Source organism: Anabrus simplex, chromosome 6 (genome assembly GCF_040414725.1).
Source record: "Anabrus simplex isolate iqAnaSimp1 chromosome 6, ASM4041472v1, whole genome shotgun sequence".
NCBI classification, from domain to species: domain Eukaryota; kingdom Metazoa; phylum Arthropoda; class Insecta; order Orthoptera; family Tettigoniidae; genus Anabrus; species Anabrus simplex.
The window spans coordinates 245,582,441-245,595,576 of NC_090270.1; the positions used below are offsets into that span (position 1 = coordinate 245,582,441).

Consider the following 13,136-nt stretch of genomic DNA (forward strand, 5'->3'; position numbering starts at 1 on the left):
CCGGATTTAGCCTTGTTAAAATGGGAGACAAGTCTCAAGTGGCGCTTCTAGTGGCTTGACCTGAAAATTCGCACTAAAATCAAATATCAATGGAAATGTATATACGGAAATAGATAAATAAATTACGTCTAGAAAGAAAGTGTTACTAAGATATTAACTTCAAAGTTGCTAAAGCAATTCTGGATAAATGAATGAAGAATTATTTAACAGGTTATCATTTAAAGACTGAAATTAGATATATAATCAAGATGTGAAATGGACTGCTGTGAAAGAGCTTGATTTTTCATTTATGCATTACATTTTTTATCTTTAGAATTCCTGTCTGAGCGTTCACGGCAAGATTTTTCTTTTTTCTCATTTTAAAGCATTGTATCATCATATTAAAACACTTGTCAACAAAAATATCGGCACATTCCTTACACACGATTCAATGAATTTACATTTAAGAGCTGGACAGTTTTCCTTTTAACTTGCAGCCTACTAACAGAAAGAAAATTTATAAATTTAGCCTCAAAACCATTCAAACTTTCCCTGTAAGCAATATTTGTCATAATGCCATTACATTAGGGTAAAGCAAATTTGCATCATCATATTGTTTCAACAAAATATGTATATTTCTTAAATCACCAATATTTTCTTCAGTGCTTAACAACGCATTACGGCATTCCAAATGGGGTAACGTGGAACACAACCAGCCACACTCATATGCATATGTTTTTTCCTGAATTAAATCAAACCCACAGATATTCCTGAAGGTTAACTGCTGCACTATACAATAAAATATGCGTATTATATTTTAAGCCAGTTAAAATATGGGTCGAGCAGGTCAGAAGATTATGAAGTACTATAAAAATCTCTTTGTCACTGGAAGAATATATATATGCAGACACAATATTACTTACATTTTCTTGTCACGAGGGAAACGGAAGAAAGACCGCGCATTCTTCTCTACTTCATAGTTACTGCAGCCAAACACAGCACATACCTTTCCCCTCATGCTGAGAGGAGATATCAAGGAATGACACACGCTACTGTTTAATTATGTCAACTCACTGAAAACGCATAAATAACACAAAAACCTTCACACACAAATACAAGTGCTTTTATGACAGAATCAGTAGTTCTCAGGTCAATCCGCTAGAGAGAGCCCTAATAGCTGTCCTTCGATATCTCGCTGAGTGTCGCGTATTGTCTCTACTGTATTTGACCTGAGCTCTCTAGTGCTGAATCGATAGACATCGGTTATCTTCGAGATTCGTATAGGAAACCTTTGAAACACAAACTATGAATCGGTTATGCATCGCCGTGAGACATCTGGCGTACACTTTACGTACTAGTACTGTTGTTGTTTTCACAGCAAAGTTATAGAATTCATGCTAGGAATAAGATTCGCATCGAGAAATGTTATATAATGTTATATAATGTGTGTGTGTGTGTGACAGTTGTTGGCTTAAGATAATAAAAGTTTAGAAAATTCACATCGATCGATCATATTATCGATTCAATTCAGATTTCATTTCCATTCAGTTGGAAGTATAACCAGAACTGAGAGAGCTCGCTCCTTACTCCTCAACCCCGTAAAACCTGATATCAAGAAAAGTTTCGCTTATAGTACAAGGTGGTCGGAAACGACGTGAACCGGGTATATAAGCGTTATAGGATTGGTCATACTGATAAAAAATTTGGAAAAAAGTCTATACCCCAGCGGCGTTGTCATTTTATGAGCTGCTAAAATTAGCCAACCACATCGCTTCGTGGGCGAATTCAAACGGACTCTGCGAGGCGTTGTTGCTAAATCTTCACGTGGCTTGAAACAATCAATTGATGAAAGAAATCTTTCTCCAGAGGAGGGATTTGAACATAGGCCTCCGAAGTGACAGGATCGTGCCAAAGCAACTCCGCTACGGAGAGACCGGCTGAAACTTACAGTGTGTTTGGGTTCGATACTGAATTCTCGGCAAGACTCTCAAGCAGCACCACATTGCAAAGCCCATTTGAATTCGCCCGCGAAGCGATCTGATTGGCTAACTTCAGCAGCTGATAAAATAACAACGGCGCGAGGTATCGAATTACTTTTTCCGAATTATTTAACACTATGACCAACCTTCTAACGCTCATATATCCGGTTCATGGTGTTTCAGACTCCGCTGTATTTCTTTCGATTTACCGGAACTCTATATCTGCCCTGTGGATGGAGTGAAAGGATGCATTATCTGTACCGCCGCATATCGTAAGAGGCTACTAAGAATCTGTACTCACTCTCTTGTCTTCTCAACCCAAAAACCTATCCATGATTCCATGTTTTTTCCGTGTAGCGGAAAAATGTACATATATCATATTCCTGCTTTCAATTTTGCTAAAGATAATAGAGGGGGGGTCTTTTTAAATACGTAAGTTCTTCTTTCTTTCTTCCTTCCTTTCTTCCCTTCGTTCTTCCTTAATCTGTTTACCTCCAGCGTTGGTTCTTCCCTCGGACTCAGCGAGGGATACCACGTCTACCGCCTCAAGGGCAGTATCGTGGAGCGTGAGACTTTGGGTCGGGGAATACAACTGGAGAGGAGAACCAGTACCTCCCTCAGGCAGCCTCACCTGCTATGCTGAATAGGGTCCTTGTGGGGAAGGGAAGATAGTAAGCGATAAACAAGGAAGAGGGAAGAAGTGACCGTGGCCTTAAGTTAGGTACCTTTCTGCCATTTGCCTAGAGGAGAAGTGGGAAACCACAGGAAACCATGTCGAGGATGGCTGAGGTGATAATCGAACCCTCCCCTCTACTCATTTGACGCCGTAGTACCATCTCTCAAATTTCATGGCAGAGCCGGGAATCGAACCCGAGCCTCCGGGAGTGGCAGCTAATCACACTAACCACTACACCACAGAGGCGGACATTATTATTATTATTATTATTATTATTATTATTATTATTATTATTATTATTATTATTATTATTATTATTATTATTATTATTATTATTGCCAGCCTCGTGGTGTAGGGGTAGCTAGCCTGCCTCTCACCCGGAGGCCTCGGGTTCGATTCCCAGGCAGGTCAGGGATTTTTACCTGGACCTGAGGGCTGCTTCGAGGTCCACTCAGCCTACGTGATTAGAATTGAGGAGCTATCTGACGGTGAGATAGCGGCCCCGGTCTAGAAAGCCAGGAATAACGGCCGAGAGGATTCGTCGTGCTGACCACACCACACCTCGTAATCTGCAGGCCTTCGGGCTGAGCAGCGGTCGCTTGGTAGGCCAAGGCCCTTCAAGGGCTGTAGTGCCATGGGGTTTGGTTTGGTTTTTTATTATTATTCTCCAGGACTGTGTCCAAACCATTCAGCAATTTATCCAGACCTTCTGCAGACTGAGATAAAATAACAAGACAGCTACCATTTGGAAGCTCGTCTAATTTTGCAATTCAAGGCTGTGAAGTGACGAGGCCTTATGAAGCAAACCTTGCATGGCTGTCGATCCTGTGTGTAGTGCTGATGGCTCGCTGGCATTCTCCGTAACGTGGCTCATCGTCTACAGAAATGTTTACTGCTAGCCATCATGATGAAGCAATTATGTCACGGATCTTAAAAATCGTGACGTTAAATGGGAATACCGTACCTTGGTAGAATCTACTCCCACTTACATTTTACAGCAGAAAATGTAATTTGAAATACAACCGACTTTGAGGAACAAATTGGTGTTGAAGTCATACCGGATACGTCTTTTGAATGCTTGATAGTGAACAGGAAAGGATTGTTGGACTAACTGGAGGTCCAGGGACGAAGATCTTGAGAAGGATACTAGGATCGATCAAAATAGATGGCGAGTACAGAAGGCGAGTACAGAAGGCGACCAAACCAGGAACTATACAGGCATACTGAAAAAAAACAAAAAAACTAAAATATAAAAGACATAGCCAGGAAGAGGGAAGAGGCATCTTGCTAGAGACGTGTGATGAGGAAGAACCTACTGGCTTCTCAACTACTGGAAGAACAGAAAGATAAGGAAACCATGGCTAACAGAAGTGAACAAAGGCATACAGGAACTGTGAGGAACTGAAAGCGACACCAGAAACCGACCACCTCTCAGAAGAATAATCAAACAAAGAGGTTTCAGGATAGACCACCCTATAAGAAAACAGACGCCCTCTGTACAAAGGAAAGAAGGGAGAAACATAACCAGAGAATGCGCGAGTAGTGAGCAAAGATCAAGTCCCCCACTAAGCAGAAAAGTTGAACATCGTGGTCTTCAGGTGGCCCATTCGGAAAGATGATGATGATGATGATGATGATGATGATGATGATGATGATGATGATGATGATGATGATGATAATAATAATAATTTACAGCCTGTTTTCCAGTCACTGAACGGGTCAGGGATGGAATGAATGAAGCCCCTATCTTGCGGCGAGGACAGGAATTGTGACGGCTGCCGAAGCCTGTCGCACTCCTCTGGGGCAATGATTAATGACTGATAGATGAAATGAAATTATATTGGAGAGTGTTGCTGGAACGATAGACGACAGCGAAAATCGGAGTAACCGGAGAAAAACCTGTCCCGCCTCCGCTTTGTCCAGCACAAATGTCACATGGAGTGACCGGGATTTGAACCTCGGAACCCAGCGGGGAGAGGCCGACGCGCTGCCGCCTAAGCCACGGAGGCTTCCAGTAATAATAATAATAATAAGAAGAAGAATCAATGACGGAAAAGAAGAAAATAAAAGTAATTGGACTGAATTGCAGTTACTTGAGAAGTATTTTGCTGAGTGACAATTACCAATTACTTTTCAACAGGTAATCAGTAAAAAAAAAATTTAAAAAATAATTACTTCACAAACGCCAATCTTTAGGAAACCATTGACATGTTTTTCACACAGGACTAGAAGAATGATACCAAAGTTTGCAAGGAAAAGATGCTACTTCATTTCTTGTTTCCTATTTTCCTTTCTTCTTCACGGGCACATTAAGTGACTAATATGACTAAAACATGATACCTCGAAATTTTGAAAATGATTGTTCCCAAATAAACATTGCATTTTACACTCACGTTCTCATTATTTTAAGGACCCAGCTCCTTGACCGAGGTGGTTCAAGAGGGGTCCCGGGTTCGATTCCTTGCTGGGTCGGGGATTGTAATCGCGTCTGATTAATTATTTTGGTTCGAGAACTGTCTGTCTGTGTCTGCCCCAACACTCTTTTCTTCACATTGAGACAACACAGCACACTACCAACCACAACACAAACACGCAGTTGTGATTACATCCCTACAAATAGGGTTGGCATCGGTAAGAGCATCCGCCGTAAAACAAGTCCACACATGCTTTGTTTTCAATATGCTTTACGTCGCACCGACAAAGATAGGTCTTGTGGCGACGATGGGATCCCCCTGTGGGTGGGGGCGGTAGAATGACACCCACAGTATCACCTGCCTGTCGTATGAGGCGATTAAAAGGGGCCCCAGGGGCTCTGAACTTTGGAGCGTGGGTTGGTGACCACGGGGCCGTTAGCTGAGTCCTAGCATTGCTTCCACTTGTGCCAGGCTCCTCACTTCCATCTATCCTATCTGACCTCCCTTGGTCAACTCTTGTTCTTTTCAGACCCCGACGCTATTAAGTTTCCGAGGCCTGGGGAGTCTTTCATTTTCACGCGCTTCGTGGCCCTTGTCTTCCTTTGGCCGATATCTTCATTTTTCGAAGTGTCGGGCCCCTTCCATCTTTTCTCTCTGTTTAGTGTTATATAGAGGATGGTTGCCTAGTTGTACTTCCTCTTAAAACAATAATCACCACCACCACCGACGATGGGACAGGGAAGGGCTAGGAGTGGGAAGGAAGTGGCCGTGGCCTTAATTAAGGTACAGCCCCTGCATTTACATGATATGAAATAGGAAAATCACCTTCAGGGCTGCCGACAATGGTGTTCGAACCTACGAGTATTATCTACCGAATAAAAGTTGACAGCTACATAACTCAAACCGCACAGCCACTTGGTCGGTGTGTGCGACATAGTTCGCACCCGCGACCCCACAGGTAGGGGAAAAAGTGGTAGAATAATAATAAGAATAAGATGTTCTTAATATTTTGAAGCAAAATTTACTCAGAATATTGAAATAGACGAGTGGAAATTCTTTAACACTTTCGCCGTCATGTGTTTAGTCCGGTTCCATTATCGACCACGTTCAAACTCACTAAGTTGTAGTACACGATTACCTAAATCTCAATCAGTAATCATGACAAGTTGAAAGTAAATGAATAAATGCACGTCATATCCTTTGCGTTATACCCTTGGCATGATGCCTCCTCTCCAAATCTGTCAAACTCTTGATGCTATGTATATCGATTACTAGAATGCAACTTTATTTCAATGAGTAGGCCTAAATTAAGAGGTTCGCCTCTGTGGTGTAGTGGTTAGCGTGATAAGCTGATATCGCTGCCACCCCGGAGGCTCGGGTTCGATTCCCGGCTCTGCTACGAAATTTGAAAAGTGGTACGAGGGCTGAAACAGGGTCCACTCAGCCTCGGGAGATCACCCGAGTAGAGGAGGGGTTCGATTCCCACCTCAGCCATCCTCGAAGCGGTTTTCCGTGGTTTCCCACTTCTCCTCCAGACACTTGCCAGGATGATCCCTAACTTAAGGCCACGGCCGCTTCCTTCCCTTTTCTGTGTCCATCCCTTCCAATCTTCCCATCCCCCAACAACGCCCCTGTTCAGCATATTAGGTGAGGCAGCCTGGGCGAGGTACTGGTCCTCCATCCCAGTTATATCCCCAGACTCAAAGTCTCACGCTCCAGGACACTGCCCTTGATGCGGTACAGGTGGGATCCCTCGCTTAGTCCAGGGGAAAAATCAACCCTGGAGGGTAAACGGATTAAGTTGGCTATACGTTAATTAAGGACATGATTGCTGCCTTCCCGGTCCGTGTCCTCGGAATGATGAAACCTACCTGTATCAGTGCGCCGTAAAAGAATACACTTCCAAATTCTGAGTAGCTATACCTTATCTGTCCAGCATTTAATCCTATGGTTAAATGGTTAGCATGTCTGGTCTTTGGTCCAAGGGGTCCAGGATTCAGTTTCCGGCCGGGTAAGGGATTTTATTTTTAATTAGGTAATTTCTATGGCTCGAAGGCTAGGTGTTTGTGCCACCTTTGGCAACAGAATTCATTTTAGGTAGGGCCCTATCCTCACAAACGCGCCTTGAATAATAGCGGTGCAGTTCATTTGACCTCCTGAATTGAAAAATCTGCTATAACTTGCTGGAATCCTACAAGTTGAGCCTCCTGGAATAACCATTCCGAAACCCGAAGTAACTTCTATCAAATCAGTAATTTCGCAAACGTGTCTAATATAATGAACTCGGCCACGGAAGGTACGAGAAGCAGAAGGACACCTAGGTGACGATTTTTCGACTCAGTTTTTAATGATGTAAAGTTAAGAGGTGGGGAATTAATGGGAGCCGGTCCCGGAAGATCTGGAAAAATGACAATTTCTGGTTTTCGGCTTAAAAATTAGCACCGAAATTTCTGATTAATTTGATACACAATTTGTACGGAATGCCTTTCTGGAACTGTATGTTAATTTTTGAAGTGCATACTGAAAACAGTGTATAGGACAAGTCGACAACGTGTTTGACAGATGAAGCGCCAAACAACGGACTCTGCCCATCCTCTCCGAACACATGGTGTAGGCTAAATACAAGAGGTACAAGGGAACAGGTCAAGTATATCATCACGTCTACTGCTTACCAGCTGATATTGTGGGAGAGATAAGATTGATTTTCAAAGACTTGTCTACAGGTATGGAAAAACTCACAAACGCACAACCCCAACGAAAGTAAGAATAATTTACTATGGAGCCGTATTCCAAAACAAATGTATTTGTCGGCATTAAAACGCTTCACTTTGGTGTCTATGATGCTATAGATTTCTATAATAAAGGAATAAAGGACATACCGTATAGTGAAATGTAAAACTCTGAGAAAACTGGACGTCGAACATGGAAAGAACGCTGTGAATGCATTTCACAAGACAGACATGGAGACGCTTCACGGTTTAAATAAGTGCTGAAAGGGGGTTATAGAAGACTGTTAGGAACACGAGATGGAGATCCAAAAGAAAACTAGCTGATGACATGGAGGAGGATCAATACAATTCATCATACAGATCAGAAATGTATTGAAACTCTAATTGTTTACTTTGAATATTTTTTGAAATTCATTGAACATTTTCTCAGTAACAATTAGTAATAGATACAGGACTTTCATCACAATCAAAATTTTGTCATTGACGTTCTTACGTGTCATGCTTTGTTTATAAGTTACATATTAAAAATTGGTGGAAAATGTGCAAAATATTTTTTCAGCTGAAAACATTTATAATTTAATAAAGCACCGGTATAATCCAAAACCGCTGTGTTAAAACGTTCAGAGATATCCATATTACAAAGTGTAAAAGTATTACAGTTTTAGGACTTATAGTTCTTCAGACATGATGTATCAAATTTGCTGACTTTAAAATGGCTAATATAGAGAGGGCCGGCTCACTATACGAGATCACTGTGCTAAGAAGTTGCAGGTAGAAGTTTGTGGATTTTATTTGCTGAGACTTGAATACCAAACGTCGAAAGTTATAGAACTATAAGAATAATGGCGATGATAAAATGCTATGAATGCATCTGTATATGGACTATAAAGACTCCAAGAGAAACGGCAGGTAAAGTCTTAGACTGATCATAACCTCTGCTGTGAGTAGAGAGATTCCTCTATGTTCGGCCACCTTTGCATCCACATATTTGTGTGATGCCCATTTCAGTTGCAGGTTGATTGAACACCCCTTCAGATCTGAAAGTCCAGTTTCTACATTTATCGACTCCCGTTTTTCTGGGGGAGTCCAGGACACAATTACCCTCCATTCCACACATTGAAATAAATTAGCAAACACATGGCCTACTGTACTTCAAATCTTCTATAGAAATAAACACGTTGACGTAGTAAAAGTTCTCTTTACCTTGAGGGAAGACAGCAGCATCTTGAATCCTGACTCCACTTGCAGTCGGTCCTGGGGCAGGTAGAGTCCTTTCGCTAACTGTCGAGCAGTTTCGCCATCAGCCCCGAGCCACGCCATGGCGAGGACCACATTGGCGCTGAGCGGGGACGTTATCATGTTACCGAACTGTCGGCTGAGAATCTGCAACAACAGACATAATTCAGCAATGGGCTCCACATTTCACATGATGTGCACAATGGAGAGAACTGAGAAAAAAGTTTACCTGATAGAGGGCAGTAGTAAAGGCATTGCTGGCTTGAACGACTGCCAGGCGGTTCTGTTCCGACTCACTTTGCTGGCACGAAGACCATCCGATTACCAGGTACAGAAGCAACGCTGGAATACAAAAGTGTAATTTACTATGTGTCACTGGATAGCTTTAAGTGTTTTTATATACTGAAACAATGTGCACCTTTTCCTTGATCTGATAGATCACTTCTTCCTTAATGTCTTTAACAATTTCCATACAAATATTCTCAGAAGTTTCTTTTAAGGTTATATATTTGCATTTCAACGAACAGGTGTATACTTTAGTCAGAATAGCGGGCGTGGCATATCAGCATCTCTAACTCACAGGACTTTTCTGTTTGAGTTGCGTTATTTAGATTATTAAATAAATCAAGGAATAATCAATGACCTTACTCATAACCAATAGAACGATTGATTTACTTAACATTTTCTGGAGAACCAGGCATAGTGGTCACATTTATACATAGAATGAAATAGCTACAAACAAAAACTCCCCAAAAAATTATATAGGAGAAGCTGGGCTATGGTTGCAATACGACTAATTCCGTAATAACTGATATACATTTCCTGAGGTTTCATCCCAGCGTGAGGAGAAGGATTGGTCGGATTATGACGTCCACTAAACAGCTTACATTGTGATTGTGCAGTGGATCCTTGTGGCTGCAGAATGAAGAAACTTCAGTAGTTATCCTGTTTAACATTTTTATAAAGGCGGGCTACTTTAACGAGAGTGCTTCTATAATGCCTATTACTAATTTCGAATAGTAATATTTACAGTTTTACAGGTGATTAATTCAGCACCTGTACCTCACATGACATTTTGTGTTTGAGTTGTATTATTTAGGGTTCTAAATAGATCAAGGAATAATCAATTACCTTATTCATAACTAATAGAACGATTGATTTACTTAACATTTGCTGGAGAACTAGCCATAATTCATATATAGAATGAAATAGTTACAAGCAGAAACCCCCCAAACAATTATATCACCGAGCTCGATAGCTGCAGTCGCTTAAGTGCGGCCAGTATCCAGTATTCGGGAGATAGTAGGTTCGAACCCCACTGTCGGCAGCCCTGAAAATAGTTTTCCGTGGTTTCCCATTTTCACACCAGGCAAATGCTGGGGCTGTACCTTAATTAAGGCCACGGCCGCTTCCTTCCCACTCCTAGCCCTTTCCTGTCCCATCGTCGCCGTAAGACCTATCTGTGTCGGTGCGACGTAAAACAAATAGCAAAAAAAAAAAAAAAAAACAATTATATCGGAGAAGCTGGGCTATAGTTGCAATACGACTAATTCCGTAATAACTGACGTTTTCTGCGGTTTCATCCCAGCGTAAGGAGAAGGACTGGTCGGATTATGACGTCTACTAAACACCTTACACTGTGATTGTGCAGTGGATCCTTGTAGCTGCAGAATGAAGAAACTTCAGTAGTTATCCTGTTTAACGTTTTTATAAAGGCGGGCTACTTTAACGAGAGTGCTTCTACAATGCCTATTACTAATTTCGAATAGTAATATTTACAGTTTTACTGGTGATTAATTCACGGATTACCACATATTTACCCGAAGTATTAATATATTTTATTTTAGATTCAACAGGTCAAATGGACTGTAGCGCTATTGATCTATCCAAAGCATTTGACAGGCTAGATCATGGGAGACTCCTGAGGAAAATAAAGGCTATTGGGCTAGACAAATGAATGAATGATTTCTATTTGCTTTACGTCGCACCGACACAGATAGGACGGTGTTATGGCGACGATGGGATAGGATAGGATAGGCCTAGGAATTGGAAGGAAGCGGCCGTGGTCTTAATTAAGGTACATCCCCGGCACTTGCTTGGTGTGAAAATGGGAAACCACGGAAAACCATCTTCAGGGCTGCCGACAGTGGGGCTCGAACCCACTATCTCCCGATTACTGGATACTGGCCGCACTTGAGCGACTGCAGCTATCGAGCTCGGTAAATGAATGGTTGATGGATTGGCTAAATTTCTGGGAAATGTTCCTCAGACATTTAGAGTAAGTGAAGCATTTCTTGAGTAATGATTAAGAGAGGGGTCCGCAAGACAGATTTATTGGGCCGTTATATTTTTATGTATGTAAATTATATGAGTAAAGGACAGGAATCACAGATAAGGCTATTTGGGGATGATTTAATATTCTATAGCGTAACAAATAAGTTATAGAATAGTGAGTGACAGAAAGTACATCATGGAGATCACTGTAAACAATTAGCTCTTAATATCACATTAACGAGGTTAAATGGTTAAGAGTGTATTTAGGGTTTGTTGTAAAGACGTAAAGGAGAAGGCACATAAGTCATGTGTAAGACCCCAATTAGAGTACGGTCCCAATGTATGGGATTGCTTTATAAGAGAATTGGAAAAGATCCAAAGGAGGTCAGCACAAGTAGTTTCTGGGTTATTTCCGACAAAAGGAGCAAAGTTAAGAAAATACTGCAAAATTTTGTCTGGGAAGACTTGGGAGTAAGGAGACGAGCTGATCGACTAAGCGGTATGTTTCGTGCTGTCAGTGAAGACATGGCGTGGAATGTCACTAGTATACGAACAAGCTTGAGTGGAGCTTTTAAAAATAAGAAAGAACATAATATGAAGCTAAGGTTGGAATTCATGAGGAAACTTGAGGGAAATTTCATTTATAGGACGATGAGCGAAGGATTGGAATGTATCAAAGGATGGGTTCGATAAATTTCCAAGTTTTTGAAAACGTTTAAGTAAAAGCTAGATAAAAAACTGACAGGGAATCTGCCACCTGGGCGACAGCCTTAAATGCAGATAGATGATTGATTGATTGATTGATTGATTGATTGATTGATTGATTGATTGATTGATTGATTGATTGATTGATTGATTGATTGATTGATTGATTGATTGATTGATTGATTGATTGATTGATTGATTGATTGATTGATTAGAATCTCGTTAATATGATTACCCCAATGAAGATCATTCTTGATATTAATTCCTTGCTACTTATAGTGATCCCCATGAGGTACTTTCACCTCATCAACGTCCGGCTTCATGTCTAAATGGTTAGCATGCTGGCCTTTGGTCACAGAGGTCCCGAGTTCGATTCCAGGCAGGGTCTGGAATTTTAACCATAACTGGTTAATTCCTCTGGCAAGGGGGCTGGGTATATGTGTCGTCTTCATCATCATTTCATCCTCATCACAACGCGCAGGTCGCCTACGGAGTCAGATCAAAAGACCTGCATCTGGCGAGCTTCACATGTCCTCGGACACTCCCGGCACTAACAGCCATACGCCATTTCATTTCATTTAGCTCATCAACACAGTAATAAAACCGAGAGGACTCTTCCTCTCGAAGAAACTTCCAATCTTAATTTTCATCCCATTTATCATTATACCATTGTCCTCTGTTCATTTCACAACAATTTCTAGGTCTTTTTAGTCGACCGAGTGAGTTGTCCATGCGGTTAGCGTCGCGCAGATGTGAGCTTGCATTCGGAAGATAGTGGGTTTGAACCTCACTGTCGGCAGCCCTGAAGATGGTATTCCGTGGTTTCCCTTTTACACACCAGAAAAATGCTGGGGCTGTACGTCAATTAAGGCCAAGCTTGCTTTCTTCCCACTCGTAGCCCTTTCCTACCCCATCACCGCCATAAGACCTATCTGTGTCGGTGCGACGTAAAGCAAATTATTTTAAAAACGAAAGAAGAAAAAAGTCGCTCACAATCCTCTAACTTGTTCACTACTCTACACAGTATAACATCATTCGCAAATAGCATTATCAGTGATTCCAGTCGTTTACCAATACCATTTATATATGTATTGTATATAAGAAAACGTTAACGTCCACTATTATTGTCCGGATATTTGGCTAA

General features: G+C 41.5%; 1 protein-coding gene across 2 annotated transcripts in view; it reads right to left on the reverse strand.

Moving 5' to 3' along the window:
• The window catches only part of LOC136875693 (leukocyte elastase inhibitor), an 86,652-nt gene that overhangs the window by 53,292 nt on the left and 20,224 nt on the right, over window positions 1-13,136 (reverse strand). For both annotated transcript variants that reach the window (XM_067149251.2, XM_067149252.2), the window contains 2 exons: window positions 9,243-9,355; window positions 8,981-9,160 (listed from right to left, as the gene is read on the reverse strand). In XM_067149251.2, coding sequence (XP_067005352.1) covers window positions 8,981-9,160; window positions 9,243-9,355 — 293 coding nt within the window. The remainder of the gene's footprint in view (window positions 1-8,980; window positions 9,161-9,242; window positions 9,356-13,136) is intronic.